Consider the following 26,997-nt stretch of genomic DNA (forward strand, 5'->3'; position numbering starts at 1 on the left):
TGTTTGTTTCATATCTCCGTGTGTGCACATGTGTATGTGTCCATGCATGCCCTGGTGCCTGTGTGGAGGTCAAAGGACAACTTGGAGTAATCAGTTCTCTCTCCCTGGGGATGGAACTCAGGTTGTCAGCCATGGCAGAGGCAGCACGCACTTTTCCTTGCTAAACCATCCCACTGGCTCAGCTTGAACTTCCTACCAAAATAAGCTCGCACCTCTCACAGGTGCTGGTCTTGGTGCCCGAAGCCCTGTGGTTGGCCATTGGCTTCTCTTAGGCTCTGCGACCTCCAGGAAATCACCAGACAGTTGAGTTGACTACTTGGTTTTTTCCCACATATAAAATGAGGACTGTTGGCCCGATGCTGTTAACCATCAGTTCTCCAGCACTTTAACTGGCCAGTTCTGAGCTTGTGGCTGGCTCTCTTCTCTTACTGCAGTCTTGGGGGGACATAAGAACGGATATCAGCACTGGCATCTTTCTTGAGCAATAACTCTTTGTAGAAGGTGTACCTGTTTTCAGGGTAGACTACTTAGCAGGTGTGTGTGGAAGGCTAAGTAGATTTGTGTGTGAAATATGTGAGGGGCAGCTTGCTGGAGATGGACCTAGGGACTTGTGCTTGCTAAGCAAGCTGTCTACCACTGAAATGCAACTCCGGCCCTCAGGGACATCATTTAAACTAAACGGTTGCTGTGAACTTCAGATTTAGAGTAACTGTTTCTGAGATTGTCTGAAAGGGCCTTGGATCTTCTGAGATGATCATTTCCTTTGGGACGGGCAGAAAAGGAAAGCATTTGAGTATGATTCCTATGTCCCGAGCAGCGGTTTTTATAACGGAATTAATTACATGATGACAGGAATGTGGTGTTTCCAAGGATGGTTTCTGATAGGACAAGACAGCAAGGAGTGGCCTGTGTGGATGTGTGGTGAGGCTGGGGTGGCATTGTGTCCTACACAAAAATATTTGGAGGCTCATCCTATTTTCACAGTGCAAATCTCATCCAGCATCTTTGCCCAAAGGAAGGTCAGAAATGAACCCTGAGAGAGCCCAGGAACTGGGAACAGAAACAAAGTTGTAAAGAAAACCTTTTGCTCTGTCTTGGGAGAGCCAACGGTAAAAGTGGTGGACTTTCTCTACCCTGGGTTTACAGCCATATTACCATATATGTACCCGGGTGAGGACATGGCGAGGCGACTTCTGCTCCTCTGGACAGAGTTTCCTTGGCCCGTGGCCAGGAGATTGATCACATGCCAGCCACCCTTCCTTCTTGGGGCATTCCTTTCTCTTCCTTCTGAGAGACCTCATGGCTTGCCTGACTCTGCCCATTGTTAACCCCTCCCAACTGGAGGCTGCTTGACCTGACAGTGACATGGTGTCTTTTTGAACTGATCCTTGACCTCAGTTCTGAGAGACCTACTTGTATTCCAGATACTTCTAAACACATCTTCATGCAGAAGCCCCTCTTTACCTGTCTAACTTTAGACAAATACTTTTGATGTTTTATTTTTAAATGAGGCGACCTGGAATCAGCACTAGGGGACTCTGGCAAGACCTCTGTGTTTTTTTGTGCTGTATAAGAGCTGTGCGAGCATCCTCACCCCTCCTCCAGGCATGGTACCTTTGGTTTTATTAGGACTAGCACGGAGGATGTTCTGCTGGAGTTGGTGCTGGCATGGTTATATAAGTGTAACTTGTAATGTGTCCCTTTCCTAAACTCATCATTTGTAGTTGCTGGTTGGAGGGGATTATCCTCAACTAAGAAGTCTGTAAGCAAACAGCAGATTAGAAAGTACAGAAACAGGACAGAGCAGGAATGTCTCCCTGTTCTGTTTGCTATGTGCTAAGCACACATGCTATTTTCTTCCTTTCTTTTAATCCACAGCACAGCTCTGTATACGGTGCCTTACAGAAGAGGAGGCTGTGGTAGCCAAGTAACTCTGTCAAGGTTACTCTAAGTAGAGGCAAGAGTGGGGCTGGAGTGTGGACAGTGGAAGAGCACATGCACCTGCCCCCCCCCCCCACCGCTCCCCAAAAGCACATGCTTCACTCTGGTTTGTGTCCTCGGGCCTGGCCCTTTCCTCCATTGCAGCTAGAGTCTGTGGCCCAAGGTCTGGTTTTTGAACCTGCTGAGCTCTTTGCTGCCCTAAGGGCCTTTGTACCAGGACTTGCTCCTCCCACAGTGTTCAGCCTCATTCCCACTCCTTTCTCCATGACTGCCTTTCTCTTTACTTGCAGGACTCTGTCTAAATGTGTCATCTGGTTTTTCTGACCAGTCAAAATTAAGCTGCCACCCAAGTGTATGATCCAGTTTAAATTCCTCCTCTTTTTTAGGGGTGCTTTTGAGAGTGTAACCCAAGGTCTTTTGAATACTAGGCAGGTGTTCTCCTACTGATATGCACCCCTAGGCGATTTTAATTCTTTGCATGTACTTATAGTGACCCTATTCACCTTGTTTTAGTCATGTTTGTTTACTGTCTGCCTAAACTTAAATGTGCATCTTTAGGTGTGTGTTGACTGTTAGGACAGGGTCCTAATGTGTGCTGACTGTTGACTGTCAAGACAGGGTCCTAATCTGTATTGAATGTGTGTGTCTTTAGGACAGAGTCCTTGTCAAGTTTTTACCCATCTTTTAGTATCTTTGTGGGTTGAGTCACAGCCAATGTCCGATCAAATCTCAAAGAGTTTAACTTAGTATTGTTTTCAAATTCTTGGGTCCCAGGGATTCTTTACATGTGTAAAAACAGTTGAAAAACTCCCAAAACTCCCAATGATATGAGATGTTTGCCTATATTTATCATATTAATAAACATTTTTAGAAATTACACGTGAGCATAGTAAGTTTTTTTTTTTTTTCAAGTGAGAAAACGATAATGTCCTGTATAAGAAAACAAAGCAAAATTTAGCAAGATGGCTGGGTATGATGGAATATACCTTTAATCCCATCACTGCAGAAGCAGACAAGCAGATCTCTGTTGAGTTTGAGGCAAGCGTGGTCTACATAGTGAGTTTGAGCTCAACCAGGTTTGTGTACTGAGGCTCTGTCTCAAAAACTATATCTATGTATCTATCTATATCTCTATCTACAGATACAGATATTTTAAAATGAGGAACGGTATTGTTGAGTTATTTGTCGATCCTTTTAAGGCCTGGATGAATGGCAGACTAGCACACATCAACACTGGCCACCAGTCTGTTATGATGCCATGCCTTGTAGCCTCTGGGTACTCTAATGTACACACAAGAGACAGGGCAGAGAGACAGAACAAAGAGGCAAACAGATACCCTCATGGTGTTGTCAAACTAATTTTGTCCTTGAATCTTGACAGAAAGGGTCTTGGCTACTGCCTCACAGGATAGATGAGTCATTTCAGCTGTTGGGTCTGGCAGGGAGCTTCTGAAGTTGGGAGGCAATGAAGGCTTTGGTGGCAGGATGCAACTCAGCACCCCTAAGTCTAGAGGCTACATCACTTCTTCCTGTTCAGGAAGAGATGCACGGCCATGCATTTCAGCCATCTTAGCAAAACAAAATTGCTCTAAGAATTTGGAAGTGCTTGTCTTCATTCAGTTTCCAAGGAGCAACATAGCAAACAGCCTAGATGCTGTGCAGTGGGAAGGGTCATGTGGTGACTGAGAATAGCAGCTTGAAGAAAAAAACAAAACCAAACGCATCTTCCTTGACAGCAGCTACTGCCAGTCTACTGGGCTCTTCTTGCAGCTTTGGCGACATAGTACTCTACTACGTAGAATATTAGATTGTCTTGGCTGGGAGGATAGCTCGTTAGTAGGGTGCTTGCCTAGCATGCCTGGGGCACGGAGTTCGGTCCCCAGCACTGGGGACCAGAAGTGCAGTGGAAGTTCTACTGACTTGAGGCTTTATTGCTGTCAGGCTCTGCTGCAGCTGCAGCTACAGGGGTCGAGGTGAAGGCTGTTGATAATGCACCTGGCTGCGAAGGTGTCTGAGAAGATAACTAGTCCAGTTTAGACTTCTGGGGAGGATTTTGTGTATCCCTGGGCCAATGGTATGCAAGTGTGTCACTGTGAAAGTAATGGGGTGTCAAAGCGTCTGTGGGGGGGGGGGAGATGCATGGTGTGCTGAGGAGGCTTCTAAAGGCCCCACTGAAGGTCAGATGGTCAGTGGACTTTTTGTGTCCTGCCCAGTTACTGAAAGGCAGCTGTTCGACTCTGGTAGCCAGGCACCTTCATCTTAGCATAGAAAATGCCCACTATTCTTGGCACAGATGTGCAAATATGTGGTTTTCTTCTTGTTTTGAAAGTAGGCCTTGCTCTGTAGCCTAGGCAGACCTAGAACTCACTATAGCCTAGGCTGGCCTGACACTCATGCTGAAGCCTGGGCTTGAACCTGTGGTTTTGAGGTCCACAGACTGGTGCTAAGTCAGCCTCTGTTTTCCTTGAGCATCCTGTCCCACTTGAAAGGATACTGTGACAGATGACAGCTGTGGTATTCTGGTGACTTCTCCTCGGTTAATAAAAGTGCTCTAATTTAGATTCAGTTTGAGGAGTTCCTAACTGTTAAATTCTGAGTTGTGTGTGTAGGCGAAAGTTAAGTAAATTTTTTAAGGAAAGGAATATAAGTGCTATTATTTAAGTGTGTGCAGGAGATATAATAGGTAGGAAAATGATAATAAATTTTTTTTTTTTTTTTTTTTTGCCACAATCGGAGCTTTAAGAAAACGAAATGTAAAACCTATCTGGAGCTGCTTAAAATTAAATGAACATAGTTCTTTTTCAGTTAGGCTGTGCCTCAGCCTGCTTTTATAGCAAAGTGGGAGAGGTTTTAAATAATTAAATTATCAGCCTTTTGAAGAGATCTCTACCATCCCCCCTTCTCAGCAGGGCCTCTGGTTTGATGTGGGAAGGAGAGGGAGAGAGGGAGTGTTGTTGTGGGTTGGCTCTCTGGGTGGCATGAATTCGGGTACCTGGGACATGCTGTACTGGCAACAGGCGCCCCATGGGCTTGCAGAGGATTTAAATATCTCTGGGACTATGTTTTTTCCAGCGTTTTCCTGAGCAGTATCCATCAAGTAAGAAATGTATTTCAAGTGGAGGAATTACCAGTTAAGGGCAGAGGTGAATGAAAATGTTGAAGTAACTGGAGTCAGTGTTTCTGTTTAAGTCATGTTCAAAGATGCAAAAATGAACACTTAGAGCAGGGTATTATGTTTGAACCCTTTTTGTGGGTTGTTTGGTTTATGCCTGTAATAATACTGAAAGATGCAAAAAATTGCTCCCCCCTTCCACCTTCTTTTACATATAAGGGAGCTATGTATGGTTCAGAGAAGCTAGGCCGGTTGTTTAAGGGCACACAGCCAGAGTGCACACATAGGCAGTGTGAGTCTGTTTCTAAGCATATACTCTTGTCAGCATCATAAGCCATTTCTGACACGTGGAGTGGAGGTCAACAGGGATGAGCTCAGAGCAGCTTTCTAGGAAACAAGAAATTCGTTTCTTGTTCTTTGATTTCTCATCGAAATCTAAAAATGAGCCCCTAGGTCTAAGCTCTAGATATCATTGATCCAAGAGTTTAGAAACTCAGCTTTAATTAGCTTTAGAAAATCACCATCCCCAAATAGTATCAGACAGTTTTGGCCACTGAGAAGAGGGCACCATGGTGACATGGAATCCCAGTTTGGCTGTTTGTCATGTCCTGGGTGCTGGTTTCCAGTAGGCATGGGACAGCAGCGGTCCTTCCCTCCTGGGTTTGCAGTGTGGACAAAACAAGTGAGAGAGAAGAGAGACAAGTGATGGGTTGACATGGCAGCAGAGGCAGGAGTGCGGCCGCTTGCACTGGAGGGCAGTGTGGATGCATAGCACTCCAGTTTGGGGAGCAGACGAGCTTCTTAGATGTGGTCGCACGGCTGTAAAGGTGTGAGAGTTAGCCATATCAGTAGTGTGGGGGAGGAAAGGAGTGTCACAGGCACTAAGGATGATGGGGAGCCTGGGAAATGTTCACCGTGGCTGTCGTGTTGAGGGTGGAAGAGAGGGCAGGCAGGGCTGGAATAGATTTTGGGTAGTTGGGCTTTTGGGTTTTTTTTTTTTTTTTTTTTTTTTGAAGTGGGGTCTCTGTTATACAGCTTGCCTTCAAAGGCCTGTGCTCAGTGACCCTCCTATTCAGCCTCATGAAGAGCTGGGACCACAGGTGTGTGCACTGCACCTCTCTCTCTGATTTTGGAAAGTTGTAAGAATGACCTGGTTGTTGTTTCTAAAAGATTATGCTGCCTGTGTTCAGAATAGATTAAGGGGAAACCCATGGCTTTAGAAAAATAAGACTTTCAGGTGAGTTGAAACACACCCCACGTGTGCCTCAAGGTAGCTATGAATTTGATCCAACACAAAATCGTAAATTTACTTAAAATACTTTTTTTCAATTTTGATTGTGGTATAACTCAATCAAAAATAACAGTTTTCAAGTGTGAATTTTAGAGATGCCAACCATGCATTGAAATGTCAGAAGGCTAGACTCTTTCAAGAGTCTAGTTAAGAAATGAAACTTGGGGCTGGAGGGATGGCTCTGTGGTTAGAACACTTGCTGCCCTTGTGGAAGACTCGGTTTCAGTTCTGGTACCTATATGGCAGCTCACAACCAACAGTAACTCAGTTCTAGAGGATTCCTTGCCTTTTTCTGGTGTCTGTGGGTACTACATGCATGTAGTGCACATAGGGATAAGCAGTCATATGTATACATATAAATAAAAAAAATAAAAAGTGATATTTGGGACTGGGAAGATGGCTCAGTGGTTGAAGTGTTTGCCATACAAAGGTACGGACTGCAGTCTAGGTTCCTGGGACCCATATAAATGAGGAACCCACATAACGACCTGCCTGGAATTCTAGCCTTGAAAGATGGAGGTGGCAGATCCTGGAGCAAGCTAGCCAGCAAGACTAGACATATTGGAGAGCTCTGAGTTTGAGTGAAAGACCTGGGGATTGAGGATGATTCTTGACATCAACTTCGGCCCCTTATGGATGTGCACACACATTCATATGTGCCCCCACTTATGTAACCGTGTGTACACACATGCACATCACAGGCATACACACGGAGGAAATGGGAGGGGGGGAAGAAATGGTACTGGCTGAGACCCTGGTGAAAGTAAGGTGGGCTGAAAAGAGCTGAGGGTTTGCTGATGTTGAAAATTGAGACTTAATGTTCAGTTCAACCTCCTCAGTCTTTTATTGGTCACACATTTTCTGTGCACCTCCTGTATGCCAGGCACTGGTGTTGGAGATGCGGTTGTGCACTTCAGAGCCCTCAAATGGCCTGCCCCTCAAGGGTGTCAGACAAGCATCACACCAATAGATGTGAGCTTGTAACAGAGATGTAGGCTGAGAAGGAGAGATCTCACTGGCAGAGTCTGGACAAGTTAGCAAAGCATTTCTCCCCATCCTGTGATGGCCCAGTAGGAATAAGGATTGAATTGAGATCTGAATTGCTTTCACTAGAGCAAGAGCTGCAGGGGGTATGAGAGGAGAGAAGGGAGTCAAATGGTGTCACTAGGCTGGTGGTAATGCTCAGACGTGTGCAGGAGAAGAGGTGGGCTAGCCAGGCACCTTCATAAGCCTTATAGCTTATTGAAGATGCTGTGGGCAGCCAGGAGCAGAACCCTAGAGGCTGTTGCCAGTGATACAGATGTGGAAATTCCAGTTATGTAAAGGAGCCAGCACAGCAAATGAGAAGACCCAGAGAACAATATGGACAGTGAGTGCCATCCCTCTGGCATCTGTTCTCAGAACAGATCTCTGTGTTCATGTGTTTGTACTTGCTCTTTCTTTAGGAGTGGAGTCAAATGGCCCCATCTCTTTACTCTTTATTTCTCGGTCAGTGAGAAACTCAAGATAGTGAGTAGTGGGAGCTCCATCCAACTGCCGTGGCCCCAGTGTGTAGGCGCACCTCCCAGGGCAACCATCTACTCCCTCTGCTCTGACCCAGCTACTTTGGGAGAATCCTGTTCTGACAGGCACCTCAGGCAGCAGTCAGTCAGGGTGGTGGGCAGTGGCACTTGAAGGACATGGACATGACAAGATGGTTTATGCCAGGTAATTATCAAAGTTGTGTACCTGAGCTCCATGATGACCTAGCATATTCCGAGGGACAGCAAGGCTCTGAATTCCTACACTGAGTAAACGACAGAACCTGGGGTTCAGTGAAGGTGTTTGGATTCTGGAGCCTTCTACCTATCTTCCAGTGAGGTGAGCTCTTGAGACTATACTGTGTCGGGGTGGAAAGAGAATGGTGAACCTTTGTGAAGGGGAAGTTACATTGCAGTCACAGATTTAGAGGCCACTGATACTTGAGAGGACAGGTGAGAAATAGAAGTTTTGTGAGGTGGCTGCCTCCCTGTGAGGATAACAGTAATTTTTCTGGCAGGGTTGTGTGTTTAAGCAGGAGCTGAGACCTTCCAGAAGAGCGTTTTGCTGGATTCCAGCAATGAACAAGAGATGGCATGCCATGCTTAGCCAATGGTTCATGCCATTGCATATTCTGCAGTTCTGTGTTTTCAGAAAGACCTGCGGACTTCATGATGAGGAGCTGAGAGTTGTTCTGTATTGCTGAGCTTCTTCCTGATAGGGGAATTAGGGAAGCCAATTATCTTTCTCTAAAGTACATCATCATCCTGGGTCTTACAGGAGGTCATTTGTTGCAATGCCTAGCTAACTTTTTATACAGAGGACCTTTTCCTTTATGGAGGTGGAAACTTTAGATTCTTTCAGAATTATTCTTTATCTCTTAACTGCAGAATGATAAAAATGTCAGCTGCTGTTTCAGGCACTTTTCATGCATGATCCCATCCTTTCCCTATGACATGTCTCTGAAGTAGATCCCTAGTATACAGATGTGCACAGAGATCTGCGTAGACTGCGAAGCAGTGGTGGAGTAACAGTAATAGCTTATATGTAGAGAGTCAGGATGGAGTCTTGGGCTGACCAGTAAGCTTGTTTTGTAGAACTGTTGGCACGGAGCCCTGGGTGTCCTTGTGGTACTGGAAGTCGCACAGTTATGACTGAGTTCTATGGCAGGTTGGTACCTGCTCTGTTTTTCTCAGAGTGACCCTGGTTATTGTGTATGAGGGATACCGGAACCCAGAGTGCAGCTGGTGGAAACCTGCAGGCCCAAATGGCCCCCAATCAGATAAAGAAGTGGCCTCCCACCCTGCTTTAAACAACAGGAAGTCTTCCTGAAGATTGTTGCCAGGCCCACTTCCCACCTCTTCCCTCCAGCCCCAGCTGCCTGTTATTTTGACTCTCCTGCTGGCCTGGGTTTTTTCTTTCAGGACACAACTGATAATTGCTTCAGGGTCTCTCCTCCTCTATACTTTCCCTGTGCCATTAAAAGCAGACTGGGGAGACCCAGAGGTTTCCAGCCAGACCTGGAAGCTATTTATTTGCCTGTTCAAATTTTGTCCAAAGAGGGAATCACTGCTGATTCCCCGGGGGAAAAATCTGCCCTAAGGATCCGTACATTCTTTTTTCAATTGGGACCTTTGGCAGACTGCCCAGTTGAGGATCATTAACTGTGGTGGGTGTACTGGCCTCTGTTTTCCGGGAAAATGTAAACCATGGCAAAAGGTTACTTGTTCAATTATCTTGTCTACTTAATAAGCATATGGGTAAGAAAGAAGACGTTTACCCTTTCTTCTGACTGAACAAAAGTGTTATATGGCCAAGGTAGAAATTGAGAAATTCTTCAGTAGGGAAAAAAATGAATAGAATTACCCATAAAGGGGAGAAAAACCGTTCTCCATTGTCACCTAGATGATAAGAACGGCCAACACTTCTTCCTGTGCCCTGGGATTACTGTTGATGAAAAGGTCCATTTCAGAGTTTGATGGACCTGGTATAACTGTGTCTCCTGCTTTGTTAATTATCTACAATGAACATGTGGATCTTTCTGTCCCTCAGCTTCCACACAAAATAGAGTAACAGTCTCAAGGATTCTGAAAGGGTATTTGTGAGGTTCTCAGCAGTGGCGGACATGATGGACCTCCACAGGTGTCGGCTGTTCAGCTTCAGCCGGGGACTGAAGCATTCTAGGGCCATGCTACTCAGGAAGTGTCCCCTGTCCTCTAATCTCAGAAGCCAAGCAGGGTAAGGACTGGTTAGAACCAGAGGGGACAAGTAGGAGTAACGTAGACTCTTAGTGTCAGAATGCAGTATGGGAACCTATTGTGATTGTCAGGTTGCAGGCCTTGCTGGTCTTGGCATGCTTTGCCATTGTAGAACAGTGGGGTGTATCTGCTGCTTCAACAGTAAGGGAAACATGCAGTAAGACACCCAGAAGATGATACAGACTTGAAGGACAGTGCCACACGGCTGTCTTCTGGTGTGGTCTCCACAGGAGTCAAATCCCCCTTAGAAGGGCAAACTTGGGAGGAGAGGTTTAGTCACCTGGATAAATAAGGCCCTGGTTGTCTTGCCTAAGCACATTCCTGCCCTCCTGCACCCAATAACTCCCCATTGGTCCTCTGGGAGGCCAGTATGTACAGACACAAATTTGGCCTGACTCAAAAGTCAAATGGAAATTGTTTTCTAATAATTAGTTCTACAACTGGGATATAGCTACACCACAGAGCACTTGCCTAGCATATCGAAACCCTGGGTTCAATTCCTTAGTGCCACGGAAGCAAAGCAATTAGCTTGTGCTTTTATTATACATGGTCTCCTGCTTTTTTTTTTTTTACTTAAAATAGATCACAGTTTTGGGTAGAGGTATGGTCAGAGGTAGGGCACTTGCCCAACATACATACAGCTCAGGGTTTGATCCCTAGCCATGAGCCAGGTATGGTGTGCATGCTTTGATTTCAGTACTCAAGATTCTGAGGCCAGGCAGTAGGCCCTTGAGTTCAAGGCCAGCCTGGGTTACATCATACAATGTTATCTCAAAACTCTTCCTTTTTTTCAAAAAAAAAAAAAAAAAAAAAAGGAAATATTGGTCCCAGAAGTATACTAGCTTTCTGGCCCTTTATAACAAAGCTTTTAAAATACAAGGCAATAGTGATTTTTTTTGGGGGGGGGGTTCCATGATGTCTCCTTTGTGTGTGTTGTTCAAAACATGGATTTGGCTGTAGATATAACATCCTTAGGAAGAAATAGCAGCATTACTGATGTGATTCTAGAGAGCAGTCACCCGCCTATTGTCTCTGTGTGCTCTTTGGGTGTCCTCCCTCTAGCTCTAGAGATGAGGGCTGTTTTGTCTGAGAGCTGATTATGTTCTTGGTTGCTGACTCTTCTATAAATAAGTCTCTGCCTGTCTCTTCTGAAGTGTCTGGGCTGTTGGAGTGGTGGGTAGCTTTCCCTGCAGCTTCTCAGAGGCCAGGCAGGCGCTTCTCTCAATAGTTTGCTTGCTGCATCTGGCATTCTTGCTGAGGGAGGAGAATGCTTCCAGAAGTTTGCAGAGGAAAACTTGGCACCCAGAGAGCAGTTGGAAGAGAGGACTTTCTACCCCTCCACATCATTATAGCTTTCGTGACCCTGTGGAGTAAATGATTTATTGGAGTCGGTAGAGGGAGAAAGGTGTTCAGAGGAATCTTGGCTTGAGGCAGACCCCCACACTTCACGCATCTACACACAAGGTGCTGAGGAAACATTGGGAAACTCTGTGGTCCACACCAGTTCTGCTGCTTCCCACATGGCTGAGTTTGTTTGCTGAATGTCAGTTTAACGTTTTGCAGTTGGCTCCTGTTCCTCAACTTTTTCATGACCCTGGTGAAAGCTGTTGTTAGGAATCACTTCAGTGTGTGTGTGTGTGTGTGTGTGTGTGTGTGTGTGTGGTGTGTGTGTGTGTGTGTGTGTGTGTGTGTGGTGTGTGTGTGTGTGTGTGTGTGTGTGTGTGTGTGTGTGTTTCTGGGCTTTGTAGAGATTTCCTGGAACTGAGGAGGATTTTTCTTGAACTACTTATAGCTGGCCATGTAACCTAGCCAGGGACTCTTACTATTGATCAGTGCCTGAATGGGGAAGGGTTTGGGTCTGGGCCTGGGCGAGGGTCTTGCTACATCCAGGAAGGATTTCCTGGTAAGGAAGGAGAGACACAGAACAGCATTTGTGCGGGACTGCACTGTTGTCGGCTTTTGAACAGGCCTCTAAGGCATTGTGATACTTATTCCCAAGTTTCCTTTGATTAATGTCGATTGGTTGCTTTGACTCCTTAACCCAGGCCCCACGGCTTTGCCAGTCCTAAGCTTTGTACCAGGTGCTTCCTTCTGACTTCATGTTCCCTGAGGCACACTGGATATGTTAATGTGCCATAAATCAGACTTTCCATACCCTTAGTCCTGGAGTTCTTGGCTGGGTTCCCTGTTCTCTGGGCAGTCAGTATTGCCAAGGGGTCCTCCAAGCACTGAGCCTGAATCAAATGATACTGTGATTGGAATATCCAGAATTTAGTATGTGGGACAGAATGTAGTTGCATATGTCCTCATTTGGCTTATGGAATCGCCTGCTTGTCAAATGCCTATTTAAATTTTAAATAATGCACTCGGGAGAAACCAAGCTAAGCCAAATCTTTGTGACATTTTTCCCCCTCGCTCATCATTTCTCTCCTGCTAACAATGTTGCATGTTTTACTTTGTCTAGGATTTTCAACAAAGACATGTCTGACAAAATGTCTAGTTTCCTACATATTGGAGACATTTGTTCTCTGTATGCGGAGGGATCTACGAATGGATTTATCAGCACCTTGGGGTAAGAGTGTGAAAGTCCTTATGTGTGTATGGGGGCTTGTTTAAGATATCATAACATCTGCTTAAAAACTGATTTTTTATAAGATAAGGATGTTACCACATTACTCAGCTTCCCCAAGGGCTGCTTGAAATTAGCGAAGCCCATGTTAGTTACTTAACCTTTTACACAGAAACATTCCTGTCAGTTTCGAAAGAACAAACTCCTTTTAGTTAAGGCTCCATTAATTTCGAATTTGTTATAGTCTGCTCTTCTTATATAAGAGGGAGTGGGCGAAGAGTAGGGAATACAGTAAAAGGATTAATATATGCAGACCCAAAGGAGTGCTTTTTGGCTTGTCTTTTCACACGCTGGCTTGTGTGTAGTCCGAGCAAAGACCGTTACTACTTGCTTATCTGTCTTCTTTGGAGCAGCACCTTCCCTACTTTAAATAACCGTTTCATTTCAAAGTTTCAAATGGCACCAAGTTCTGTAACTCCCCTTTGTTCATTTGTGTTTGCTTCAATCAGTCTTCGCTCAATGTGGAAGGATGTAAATATATCCCATCGTGTGCCTCTCGTCATTTTCTCCCTTCTCCTGCCTACTCCCGGTGTCTAAGGGAGGAAGTGTAAAGTGTTGTCGCCCTTCAAGGCAGACAGGCAGAGTGGAGAATCAAGATGGCCCATTCCAGAATAGTCAGGAATGGTCTGTGGCCTTTGTGAAGGAAGGAGTAGCTAGGCTTGGGTAGCATTGTTGATTTTGGCAAGACCTAGTCTCAAATAAATGGGGGCAAATGGCAGGCCAGTAGATGTTCCAAAAAGCTCATTCTTAGGGCAGCCAGAATGTCCATTGTAATTACAGCTATTACTGGAAGCGTGCTTATTTTCTGGTATTTGTGCAGGGTAAGTATTGTGAAGTGCTCATTCAGGTTACTCCACGCCCCCCGTGAGGAAATTATTTCAGATAGCAGAATTCTACCTCACTCAGACCTGTGTTCTCATTCTAGAGTTATTTTCAGAGCTCACCCATGGCTTCTTCCTATGCTTGCTTGGTCTCTCTGTGTAGTAGACCCACTCTTAATAGTTTATCTTTTGTGGCTTTGGGCAAACAGGCTTCCTGCTACTCAGGCCTTTTTGATGATGGCCATCTTGGCTCTCTCCTTCCTCCTTTCATCCCCTGTGGTTACATTTTTTCACCCTCTTCTTATTTTTCAGCATTGACTACAATACTGTAAAGCAGTGGTAAGCACTCTCTGAGCCCTGTGGTTGTTCACTGTGTGCCGGGTACCATTATCCCCTTAACTCCCAAGCACCCTCTTCGTGGTGAGCACTGCCATCCCCACTGTGTGTGGAAATGACACTGGTGTGCTTCAGGAAGGGGCAGTCACCTGCCCACATTTCATGTGTCAGAAGACTTGGCTCTCCAAGGCCAGGAGTCCTAACACATAACCTTTGTAGGGCAGTTTCTTCTGACTTCCCTGTCTGCTCACTGCCTGTCTGGGTGCCTGTCAGACCTCAGCCCCATCATATACCTGTTTTTTCTCTGTGGCCTTTGACCTCATAGATACTGCCCCTAAAATCCTAGCCAATTTTCATGTCTTCCCTTTTAGGAGGACATCCATCATCATCATCATCATCATCATTATTATTATTAATTTTTGAGACAGTTTTTCTCTGTGTAGCCCTGGCTGTCCTGGAACTCACTCTGTAGACCAGGCTGGCCTCGAACTCACAAGAGATACACCTGCCTCTGTCTCCCAAGTGCTGGGATTAAAGTTGTGTGCCACCACTGCCCGGCATTATATTATTATCTTGAGCCTAGTCTGACCTTGAACTTGCAGTCCTCCTCCTGCCTCAGCTGTCTAAATGCACAGTTACAGGTGTACACTATTCTTAAAATTCTTAGAGGTGCCTATTTGCTTTAATATTTTTCTCAAGTATTCTATGTTGAGTCCCTCATAAAGTTAAGATGTATGTTTTTAAACGTTGGGCATTAATTCTTCCTTCAAATGAGTATTAGTCACCTTCTCACTCACCCATATTTGAGAATAGCTTGCACAAAAATTTATTTGGAAAGTTAAATTTGACCCCCTCTCCTCTTCTTGGAATGAGCTTAACATTTATGGAGTACCAATCACAGACACAATGAGTGACTGTCAGGCTTCCTCCTGGGACTTGGTGTCTGGCCCCCATCTCTATCCTGTTTATATAGACCGTTGGTGGTTACTTCTCAGTGGCTTTAGGACCCACTGAACTTTAGAATTCCAGCAGGTCCTTGGAGAGCCAGTGTGTGTGTGTGAATCTACACTAGCAGATGGTGTGCTGTTAAGTCACCATTGGGGCTTGTTAAGAACAAGGTTCTTTGCTCCCTTCCAGGAACAGTTTCAGTGTGCCTGCATAGGAGGGATGGGATTGTGGCAGGACTCTGGAATCAATACCTTTAGAAGCAGAAAGTATTTAAACATTCCCTGAGTGGAGAATCTTGAAAGCAGTTCTTTGGTTTTACAGATGAAGTCCTGAGACAAGGGGGCGAGTGAAATGACATAATACCATGCCCTCTGTTGGTGCCTTAGTGTCAACTACAGTCTATACTCAATGAGACCTTTCCTCCTGTCATTTCCTCTTGCTAGAACTTGACCGTTAGTCTAGCTCTGCATTGGGTATGTCCTGCTGGGGACCAAATCCAGTGTCTTATCCATTAGAAGTAAGTACTCTCCCACTGAACTATGTTACCAGCCCTTGCATTGGATTGTGAGCCTACCCTTTGAAGTACCGGGTTAGCTTTGGTGGCCTCACTAAACTTGTATTATTCATACAAGGGCCCAGGGTAGAGATTTTATATGTGTACATTATACTCTTGATGTTTGTAGAAAACCTTCAGGCCACTGACCACACTGAACACTGTGCCTCTTACAGATGCCTAGAGAGGTCTTGTGTATTGAGGGCAAAAGTGGGATACTCTTCACACTTTGATTCACTTCACTTGACAGATACTGAGCTTTAGCCTTGGGCATCTTATGAGCCACAAAGCAGGGAGCGCACCCCATTGCTTCCACAGAGTTCAGTTGGGAGAGTGGAGGAGGAGAGAGTTTCTAGGCAAGAAAGTTTTCTGTGGGGTATAAAGTTTCGTTTAGGAAATGACACTCAGAATCAGGGTTTAGGAAGTAAAGGTCAGTTTGGGAGGAAAGAGCAAAAAGGTCAGAGCTGAATATTTAGTGGTCCTTTACATTTGGAATATAAGAGGTAGGATAGGTTAATGGAAGAGGTTCTGAGAACCCTAGCATGGTACCTGGGATCAAGTTCCATGGTCATGTGGGAAATGAGCTGCCTCTCCTAGTTTTAGGAACTTGGATAAGTCATGTAAGTTCATAGTATCTTAAGTTTCTTAGAAGTTCAAGAACATGTTTTCAGTGAGTCTCGTAAAATGAATTACACAAGTTAAATTAAATTTTAATGAGGTCAGAACTTGAGTTATTAGTCTCTATATAATCTGGGACTATTACTCACTTGTAACTTCATTGTGCTTTTCAAGGTTCAAGACCTTCCCGTTTCTGTGCATTTGCACTGGGTTCCCATTACCTGAGGCGGCTCTGCTCCCCATTCTTCAACCTCATTTCAGCTCTCTCAGCAGTTCGAAAACATCTTCCACTGTCCACAGCTTCAGAAGGCCGCAGGCACAGATGGCCCCCAACTCTTCTCTTTTCTTCCTTCTTAGGTTATACCTTACTTGTTAGTTTTTATGGCTTCTACACCTAAGCCTTGAGCTCTTTTAGGGATGGGGCTTGGTTCACTTTAGCCCTTGGTACATACAGTTTCTGGTGCAGGGTTGGCTCCTCACCTGCCATTCATCAAGTGCATTGACCCTTTGCTGTGTCTTCCAGACTTCAGCAGTATTGCATGTGGTGTGCAAATCTGTCACAGATGAGGTTCTGGGAAAAGGAGCTACAGAAAATAGTAATAATGTCCACCATCACAGAAGCAGACTGCTGGACCTTGGGATTAGGTTTATTTCCTTCTGTGCATAGAATATTTCACTCCTGGGCCAACAGCTCCCTGGCAGAGGAACATGGCATTCTAAATGTTACATAGGGAAAGCTCTGGGATACTCCCATTTTTTCATAATGCTTATTGAGGGTTTTATTTCCATAGGCCTGATGTGATACAGCATTTATTTGTTTTTCTTTTTGCAGCCTGGTCGATGATCGTTGTGTTGTGCAGCCAGAAGCCGGGGACCTTAACAACCCACCCAAGAAATTCAGAGGTAAGGTTGTGGCTTTGATGGAGTGGTCACCTGGACTTTCTTGGTGATTTATGAAGGGTGTTCTGTGACTGTGAGGGCAGCTGGCCCGCTCTCCCTCCTTCCCTTCCTGCTTCCAGTCCTTTCTTCCTTCCTGCAGCAGCCTTAGATTTGTTTACTCAAGTATATTTTTCAAAATCAGATTCAAGTCCTGGCATTAAAACTTCTTGAAAAAATGCGTAAATAAATTCCTAGTCAGGATTGGCATGACTTTTATTAGGGCCTTAGTTTGTCTACAGAATATATGTTGCCAAGTGCTAATTCATCTGAAAGCTTTTCATTAGCCTAGCCATTTCTCCAAACAAATGGGATTTAAGGATCCAGTCACAGGGAGCATGGGCTATTTCAGCAGATCTCATGATCCCTCTTAGGGCCTTGATAATTCTTAGCTGCCTTACCTGGAATGAGATATTCTTGATTATTGTACTTGTACTTGAGCTAAAAGGTACAGCAGGGCAACTTTCTTATTAGTGTTGACTTCTGTAGCCCTGTGTTTTTAATTTTTCTCAAAAGGTAACTCAGCTTATTGCAGAGTGTTCGAACTGTAGTTGGCGTCTTAGATGACATTGCTTTGTTTCTATCTTCCATTTCGACGGTGGTAGTGAGTGCTTCTCAGCTTGAGCCACATCTTAGAATTATCTAAAGAAGGTTTTCAATTCCATAGATGCTCTAGACCAAGTAAATTAACCCTAGAGGTTGGGCAGTGTTTTCTGTTTATTGGGTGGTTGGTTGTTTTCGAAACAGAATCTCACTATGTAGCTCTGGCTGTCCTGGAACTCACTATGTAGACCAGGCTAGCCTCAAATTTACAAAGATCCACCTCTCTGTCTGTCTCTGGTGCTGGGATTAAAGGTGTATCGCACTGCACACATCTCCGAACTAGCATTTTTTTTTTTTTTTAAGGCTTCCAAGGTGGCTTACAAATTACTTTTATTATTTATTTGTTTATTAGTTTTTCATGTGTATACGTGTGTACTACCTTTGGGGGAGGTCAGAGGACATCTTGCTGGAGTTGGTTTTTCTCCTTTGAGCACGTGAGTTTGAGGGATTGGACTCAAATGGTCAGGGAGGCCCATAAGGCCCTTTTCTCCCTTGCAACAAGGAGAAATGCATGCTTAACAAAGTGCTGACGAGAGCGTGGCTCGGCCCGCTGCAGACTGGTGTCTGCTGGCTCTTGAGTCCAATGCCTTAGCCACTTGGCCCTCCAAGTGACAGAAGTGATTCCTCTGTGTGGTGGGATTGGGAACCCACTGGCTTAGGTATTTGACTCATGGTCTCACTCACGGAGTGTTCAGCATTTGCCGTTTGCAGATGCTGTCATCTGAGTCCTAAATTCTTTGTGTTGAGTGATTCAGAAACTGTTTGACTCCCTCGGATGAAAGCTAAAGAAATTAGGATGAACTAGAAGGCAGGCGTTCAGATGGAAAGGAGCCATTTGGATGCAGCCTGGGGTTGAGCGGTATCCAGTTGGCACAGGGCTATCAGGAGAATGTTTTCACCTGAGGATGAGGGAAAACTATTTTTTTAAAAAAAAAAAATGAGTCACAGAAACTTGAAGCAGCTCTCGCTTCTGCTGAATTTTTTCTTCCTAAGCCCTCCCCCATGTCTCGTTCTAAAGCAAAATCTTGAGTGGAGCAGAAATGAAAGGTTTTTATCTAATGACCATAAAGTCACGTAGAGAATTAATTCCTGACCCAACATTGACTGTGGTGGTGGTCACTGTGCTGAGAGAGGATGCTCTCTGTGTTAGCTCAGTTGGACAGTTCTATCTCCTCTACACTGGGAAGGGATTGATCAGACTCAGGCCTAAATATCTCACTGTGTTCACATAGCTAGAGGAGGAGAAGTTGAGACCTCAAGTTTGGTTGCACAAGGAAATCACCTGGAGAGCAACGAAAAATACTAAACTGTTCCCACCTGCTGTGTTCCTGATTTAATTGGGCATTGGGGTTTTCTAAAGCTCCCTGGGTAATTCTCTCGTGCAACCACAGTTAAGAATCATTGCTAGTAACTACAAGCTACCAATTTCCTTGCTCAGCGAAGGGCTAATCTAGGCTTGGCTTTTGCAGTTGGGACACAGAAAAGGGATGCTTGTCAGGAGCAGGTGCTGGGTCTTGGGACCAGTAGGACCTCTTGTTCCATCTCACCCTTGGGGGTCACGACAAACCTGGAAGAGAATTTAATGCAAGGAATAAAGTTAACCAATGGCTATTCATTATTTTTAAAAATATTGACAATTATTATTTTTCATTTTTAAACTAACAGAATTGTACATATGTATGATTTGAAATTGGCAGACATTGTGGAATGCCTAAATTGGGCTAATGAACACGGATTTCTTTATGTTGCTCTTGTGATGTGAGTTTTCCAGATTGATTCTGGGATTCCCAAGTGCTGACTACAAAGGCTGTCATCATGTTGTACAATAAGTCTATTGATTCTGTTCCTCCCATCTAAGTGAGATCTTGTAGCTCTTGACCCTCTCCAGCCTCCCGTCTTAGCCCCAGTACCCGGTGACCTCTGTTCTACTGTCTACCTCTCTGAGTTTAAGTTTTTAAGACTTCCTGAAAAAGAGTGACTGTACAGTATTTCACGTTGTGTCTCCCAGACTTTTTTTTTTTTTTTTAATCACAGATGATCAAGTGGCTATTTTAATACAGGGTTAGGATGGTAAGGTAAATAGGACCATTGTAGAGAAGTCAGAAGCCATGTGTGTTTCCCTGGCAGTAGGGTCAGAATGGCTCTTGCTTGGATGCGTCTCTGGTGGCTGATTTGAAAACTGTTTGGAAATCAAAGCTACAGTCTGGTAAAGGCCATTTGGAAATAATTAATCTTCTTTTATGTCCTGACTGAGTTCTGCAGGTAGGGATGGATGAGACAGTAACTGGTTCATTGATTTTTTTTTTTTTTTTTTTTCTGGATAGTTTCTAGGTTGTGAACTGCTTTGTGCTAGTGGAGAAATCTGGTTCAAAATAAGTTGTGCTGTAGGCTTTGTGAACGTAGGTCAGAACTTCCTAACCTCGGTGTACTGAGCATGGGCTCCCTGCACGCAGGTGAGAAGCCTGGCCAGTCTGCCTCTGGGACTTGGGGCAGGAAATACTTTAGATTTTTTTGAAAGCATCTCTTCAGCTGTGGTGTCCTGTACTTCAAGAATTTTCCCCCAGAAGTGAAGCAAAAGATCTCTCTTTCGGACGAGATTGTTGCCTCTCCAACTATAAGTACCTTTTCAAGTTGAGGGTCATTTTGGTGGTTTAGAAATTGTGCACAGGGCAAATGGGAAGTTTTTAGGAATTCCTGATCCATTCTTCATGGATCCTTTGCACCCTGCAGTTGAACAAACACATATGGAAACAGAGAGGTGCTTGCAAGCAGCCCAATGGAATGATGGGGCCTTTATCTGAGCAATCAGCCGAGCTTCGTTGAGTCGCTTGGATTTGCTTTAGTTTCCATTGTTGGCTTGCCAACTGTTTCCCATGTCGAGAACCATTATAAACTGTTCTTTGGTAGATGGAAATTGGAAGGGGCCTGTTTATGTTCTGCTCCCCATGACTTCTGACTTTGAGGTTTTAATTTTGAGAGTTCCTTCTGAGATTGTAACCCTGCTGTTTAAGAATATGGGACCTTAGACCAGTGAGCTTTTCTGAGTTCAAATCCTAAGTTCCACGGGTTTTTACCTGTATGACACTGGCCAAATTATTTAACCTCTGTGAACCTGGCTATCTCGACTTTAATAAAAGATAAATGTGTGAGAAGAATTTAGTGCTTGGTGAAATTCTGTCGGTTATGACAAGGTAGGTGGTCTTGAAAGACATTGTGGCAGCAAAGCAGGACAGGGACAGTTGGAAAAAGACTGTTTTCATTCACGGCAAATTCTAAAAAATTATCTCATAAAAGTTGGGAATAAAGCAGTGGTTACCAGAGGTCACGGAGAAGGTAAGACTAGTCAGCAGATACAAGGTGAGGAGAGGTAGGCACTGGTGTAGTCTAGTGAAGAGTAGGATAGCTGTGGCTAATCATGCAGTGAATGTTTTAAAAAATACCTAGAAGAGATGATTTTGAATATTTGTACATCGAAGAAGTTACAAAGGAGTAGGATGTGGCCCCATGGTAGAAGTTTGCTTCACATGTATGAGGACATGGATTTGACCTCTTAGTAGTGTGCACGCACACGTGCACGCGCGCATACCCCCCCCCCCCCCCCCCCCCACAACCAGAAACAAAATGGTAACTATTTAAAGTGATACCAATTAGATATGGACTCCCCATGCTTCAATTTGAGGTCCATTGCTGTCCTGTGTACGTTGAGTGTTCTTGAGAGACTGTCATTTTCTAAGCTTGCCCACCTGTAGAATGGGGGCTTTTCTCCCTTACAAAGGTAATGGAATTGAAGATAATGTGGAGAAACAGTGATTAGGATGGGCGGCTCCTTCACAACAGTGGCTTTCTTTTGTACAGTGGATGCAGAAGGGCGAGGTATTGAGTGCTCTTGATTTCCTCTGCTCACTAGTGCATTTCCAAAATGAATCTCTCTTTGCATGCATGTCATTTCCTTGACCAGATCCCCCGCCCCAAACTTTGTAGGGAGAAGCAAACTTTTACATCTGGATGAGTCTGAACTGTGTTGTCGCCCTCTGTGTAATGACAAGAAATAACTCAGATCTGGAGTCATTTAGGTACCTTGGTTCTCTTGTCAATACGATACCATTAGAATGTGCTAGAGTCTGTGCACGGTGTGGCAGAATCACTGTTTTCTCTGATGGGTGATAGCTTTGCTTACCATATAGGCAAAATAAGGAAGACAAACATCAAATTGAAACCAGGAATAGAAACTTTGTGGTTAGTGAATTCCTTTCTCAGAATTATCTTTTGCTCTTCCCATCTCTCCACATTCCCTCCCCCTACAAGATACTAAATATAAAAAGCACGTTCTATAAAGGAGAGATGGAAACTGACAGCTAGTCCCCATTTTCATCTTGGGCCTCTGCTCCCTTCACATTAATAACCTCTAGGGCTGTTGGAGTAGAAAGAAGGTAATTCAGGCTTTGAGGGACTCAAACAGGCTTTAGAGTTGATTACACCCTCTGTTGTGTAATCTCTTTCCCACACTGGGGCAATGGTCAGTTTTTTGTCCTTGAAACTTTCACTGTAAGAGAACAACCTTGGCCTCGGATTCTTAACCTTGGACTAGTGTTACCATACCAGTGCTACTAAACTGCAGCATTTAAATTTGTAGAAACCGTTGAGCTTCTGAAAAAATCTGTTAGAAGAGAAGTTGACATTTAAGGTGGGACAGCCGGACATAGTGGTGCATAGCTGTAATCCCAGCACTTAGGAGACCGAGGGAGGGGGATTGTGAATTGAGGCCTGCTAGGGTTACAGCCGGAGAAAGAGAGAAGGAGAGGAAGGGCAGAATGGGGAAGAAAGGGATATGGTAGAAGAGAAATCGGGCAGGGAAGACTTGCGGTGAAGGGAAACAAGATCCCATCACTTAAGTAGATACAGGAATTGGGGAGGGGCCTGCATGCAGCGCGCTAGCATGTTCTGGGTGTCTTCACTGTCCTTGGGTTCCCTTTATTTTCCCTTTGTGTGATGGATTTCAAACACTATTATCCCACCTAGGCTGGTGTATGACTGAGACAGCATTGTGTACCAGCTGCTGACTGTGCTGATGGAGTGATGGGCAGCAAGTTGAGTTGAGCATAGTCTCCTGTGCTTTTAAGAATCGTAGGGTTTTCTAGAAAGACAGACTCATGTTGTATTTAACATTTGACCACATTGATTCTACTTTATGCAAAGCATCGTCCTGATGAATGGCGACTTTTAATTTGTGTGTGTGTGTGTGTGTGTGTGTGTGTGTGTGTGTGTGTGTGTGATCTACTTCCTTGGGGTGGATATTGATGTTTCCATTATGCATTGGAAGAAATGGAGGCTCCAAGAAGTTGAGTAATTTGCCCATGGACAGTCAGATGTCATTCATTCAACAAACATTTATTGGTTACCTTCCATATGTCAGTCGTTTATACTCCAGGGACAAAAGTTACCAGCATTCTCTGGGAAGTCATCTGTTCCCATACCACAGCAGTTATATGTGCAAGCAGAAGGGTAGTAGGCAAAGTGCTTTCCTATGCCCTACTGGAGCAGAGTAGCTAGTGACACTCTTCATATGTGGCTTCTCTTTGGCTCTGTGGTACCTCCCCAGAGCAGGGCACGTCTGTTTTATACCTAATGCTATTCAGGCTAACAGATGTTAGGAGCTGGTCCAGTGTCATGGAGGGCATGAATGTCAGAGTCCTGAGGGCTAGACTCTGCTTTTCCTCTCTTTGCCCTGTAGATTGTTTTCAACCCCTGGCACAAGGGTTCTACAAGGGCATGACCCTTGTCACTGGCATAGTTTCTAATTGAGAACAGACAAGACATTACTTTTCTTACGTTCTTCCTAGCTTTTATTTAGGATTATTTCAATGAGAAGGAATTCTAAGAAGGAAGGAGGGAAGGCCTGGACCCTTTGGCATAATGAATCTTTAGCTGTTCCCAACACAATCTAAGGAATATGTGTAATCTCCATATGATTTGGGGCCTATTTGTCCAAGGTAGTGTAGCCCAGTGTCTGAGCATTTCATCTTAGATGTTGGCTGAAAGTGTCTGGTTCCTCAGCCTAGGACAGTGACAGCCTGGGAGTCTAGCTCTTGGGATGATGCTGGAGAAAGAGCATGTTGCTTTCCAGGGTGAGTTCCTCTGAGGCCCAATGCGTAGCCATGGATCTGAGGTGCAGGCCTGTGGCCTTTTTCCTTTGCCAGGTCCCCTTGTTTTCCATTTCTGGAGTACTTGCAGGCTGACAGTCCCTCTGTAAGGGCTCTTGGAGATTCAACAGGCTGGCTCAACGAGGAAAGAAGGGATGGGGTGTTTCATATCTGGCCCATACACTTTGTAGTTGGCACTTTTGGTAGGTGTCTCCACTAAGAGTGGCACATGTTAAGGTCAGTGATACACATTCTTAAAACCTACTTACTGGATCGTAGTCTTGCCTACAGTTAAGGTGGGACACAGAAGAAAGGATACCATCTGAGGCCAAAGCTAGAAAAAGCTGCTTCATTATCTTGGAGGAATCATTCTGTCTTTCTGTGTCAGTTTCTCCATTTCTTAAGTGCAGTTTAAGTGAAGTATCACCTCAAATCGCTTTCACCTACAAACATTTCAGCCAGGAATTGGAAATGGGCAGGTTAACATTTCACAAGAAAGCGTTGGTATTCAGGAGCCTCGTGCTGCTTAGAAGTAGATCCCGATTTCCCTGGGATTACAAGTTGTCTCTGTCAAGATAAGAAAGAAGCAGCCAGATTTCACCCTGGGGCCAGAAGGAGACACAGCCAGGATCTTGGGTCACAGAGGTCTTCCAGGGTGACTAAAGCAAGCTTGCTGGCTTAGCTTTCTTTCAACCCCTTCTCGTTTGCAGCAGATTGTTTTAATTGTTGCTAAGCAACACCACCCCCCCCCCCCTTCCTTTTGGCAAGGTACCCAAGGAATGAACCCATATCTTACTTAGCTTTAAATACCTACATGCAAAGGGGAGGGCCAAACTTAAATTTTGTTTGTTCTTCTGATTCTAATCCATGGTAGGAATACAGAACTTACTTTTTGCCTGTCTTGTTAAGTAAGGGAGAAAAATCAGTCTATTTAAGGTACGTATCAGATTCATGCCACAGGGCATATTGAAGATATCACGCATGCTCAAAGCTGCCTTGTAGGAGAGGCTCTTGCAACTTGTTCTTTATTCACAAAGTCAATTCAAATTTAATAAAAAGATTAGTAGGTTTTTGTGATCTTCATTTCAGATTTGCTAGCTTATCTCAATCTTGCACCAACAGACTCTATTTAAAAGCAACAAAGCTGTAATTTAAATCAATTCCCTGGGCAATCTAGAATGCTTCCAGGGTGTTATACAATCAGTGTGGCTGGTTCCTATAGCTTGATTATTGCAGGAGTCCCACACACTCCTGCGAGCAGCTCCCTGTGTTTCTGCCTACTTTCTGGAAGATATGAGATGTATGTCTGAGGTCACTGGCATAATGAGCGAGCATGGGTATTCTCATGCTCCAGGTTCATTCATTTTTGAATATTTGAATCACCCTGGGAAAATAGAACTAAAATGTCTGTTTCATATTCACTTACCCTAATAGTTAATTCACTTGCTAATGGAGAATAATTTTCAACTGTGTATACTGAAAATGTTCCCTGCAAAATAAATATGATTACCATGCCATCTAATTCAATCTCACTGATGCGATGTGGCTTCCTTCATTCAAGAACAAATGGATTTTGAAATCCCAGCCAGTGTAATTGGGTCAAATTGTCATATCATTGTATGGTTCTTCTGACAGCAGTATGTAGTGGTTGATTAAGGACTTTTCTTTTGGCAGAGGATTTTTATAATCCTGTCTTGAGGGCATCAGTGAAGATGAACATGAGGTGAATCACTTGAGCTTATGATAACTTTGTCCCTTCCTCATTTGACAAGTGAGGAAATTAGAGCTGTGTAACTAGTCTGCTGGGGCCAGAGAATGATGCTGTGTCAAAATTGGGGTCAGAATGTACCAAGAATTTTCTCTTATTCTTTGGGATCATAGATTAAAACACACACACACAAAAGTTGTGTCCTATCTTCCTGTGTGAGTAACCTGCTTCTATGAATACAAATAAATGGTTCTGAGTACCTTGTACAGTCTTTAATTAAATTAGTTAAATCAGTTTATTTAATTTGTCCAGTTTCCTTTACATAAATTGGTTTATTTAGTCTTAGAACAATTCTAAAAGGCAGATCCTCTTTTATGGATGGGGAAGCCGACATACAAGATGTGGAATGTTTGGTCCAAGATCATATAGCTAGAAATGACAGAGCCAGAATGGAGAACCAGGCAGTCTGGCCCCAACACAACTTTTTTCTTTTTGTTGTCGTAGGAAAACTCATTGCATTTCTTAGTTGCCTCTGCTGTGAGCTTCCCAATGATGTCACTCTGAGCTCCATCTATAGACTAGAGATGCATTCTATAACTATAACCCTGACCTTCCAGTATAGTGTTTATTACAGCTGCCTTCTACTTTTGTCTTCCCACCTAGACTTTGGAGCTTGTGGAGTACCACAGATTGCCCTGCCTGTCTGGCCCAATACTTGTAATGTTGATCTTTAGTAAAAGCCAGTTGAAGAGGAGTCAGTGTTTTTCCTGGTATGACATTTCATGGTTCCCAGCCCAACTGTGTTTTCACTGGTGACATTTCAAGTCAACTGGCCTCTGATCTTTTCCGTAATCTCTTTCCAGAAGATATGAGTCTAGTAGTTCTATAATGGCTTGTCTTCTCCCTGGAAAGTGGGCTGCGGTTGGTCTCATGTACATGTTAGATCTTGATTGACCCCCCAACGGCTCACATTTTAAAGGCTTGGGCAACAGGGTGTGGTGGAACCTTTAAGAGGTATGGCCTAGTGAGAAGACTTTAGGTCTTTTGCAGGGTTGGGATGGGGTAGGAGATGTCCTGGACTCCCTGTTCTTTCTCTCCATTGTGTCTTACAGAGCTGACTGTTCAACCACATGCTCTTATTGTATTGTGCTGCTTTGCTGCAGGGACAACCGATCATGAGCTCCAAAACTGTTAGCCAAACAAAACTTTCTCTTTATAAATTGATCATCTTAGATGTTTGTGATCATGAGAGGAAGCTGATCCATCCTCAGAGGTTTTGTTGTTGTTTTTTTTGTTTGTTTGTTTTTTTAACATGTTGAATCTTTATTGTACCTTTGAAGTTTATAGTTTCAAGATTCCTTGGCTGTCTTGTATCAGGCCTTCTGGTAGGGCCATATATTCATTGACTAGTAATGGTTAAAAGCAACCCTGTGATGTAGGTGGTGTTATTGTCTCTATTTGACAATTGGGTCCCATCACTCTGGAGAGGATAGGGAACCAGGCTGGACTTGTATTTGAACTCACCTCTGGAGAACTGCAGAGTGTCTATTTGTAGAGTGAATTTGTAGATTTGTTCTGCTCAGAA

The 26,997-nt window shown here is 44.2% G+C and overlaps 1 protein-coding gene across 12 annotated transcripts in view; it reads left to right on the forward strand.

Annotated features, from left to right (window-relative positions):
* Positions 1-26,997, forward strand: part of Itpr1 (inositol 1,4,5-trisphosphate receptor type 1) — a 336,728-nt gene that overhangs the window by 10,705 nt on the left and 299,026 nt on the right. For all 12 annotated transcript variants that reach the window (XM_036181157.1, XM_036181158.1, XM_036181166.1 and 9 more), the window contains exons 3-4: positions 12,585-12,692; positions 16,858-16,928. In XM_036181157.1, the coding sequence (XP_036037050.1) occupies positions 12,601-12,692; positions 16,858-16,928 (163 nt within the window). In that variant the 5' untranslated portion in view covers positions 12,585-12,600. The remainder of the gene's footprint in view (positions 1-12,584; positions 12,693-16,857; positions 16,929-26,997) is intronic.

This window comes from Onychomys torridus, chromosome 3, assembly GCF_903995425.1.
Source record: "Onychomys torridus chromosome 3, mOncTor1.1, whole genome shotgun sequence".
In the NCBI taxonomy this organism is placed as follows: domain Eukaryota; kingdom Metazoa; phylum Chordata; class Mammalia; order Rodentia; family Cricetidae; genus Onychomys; species Onychomys torridus.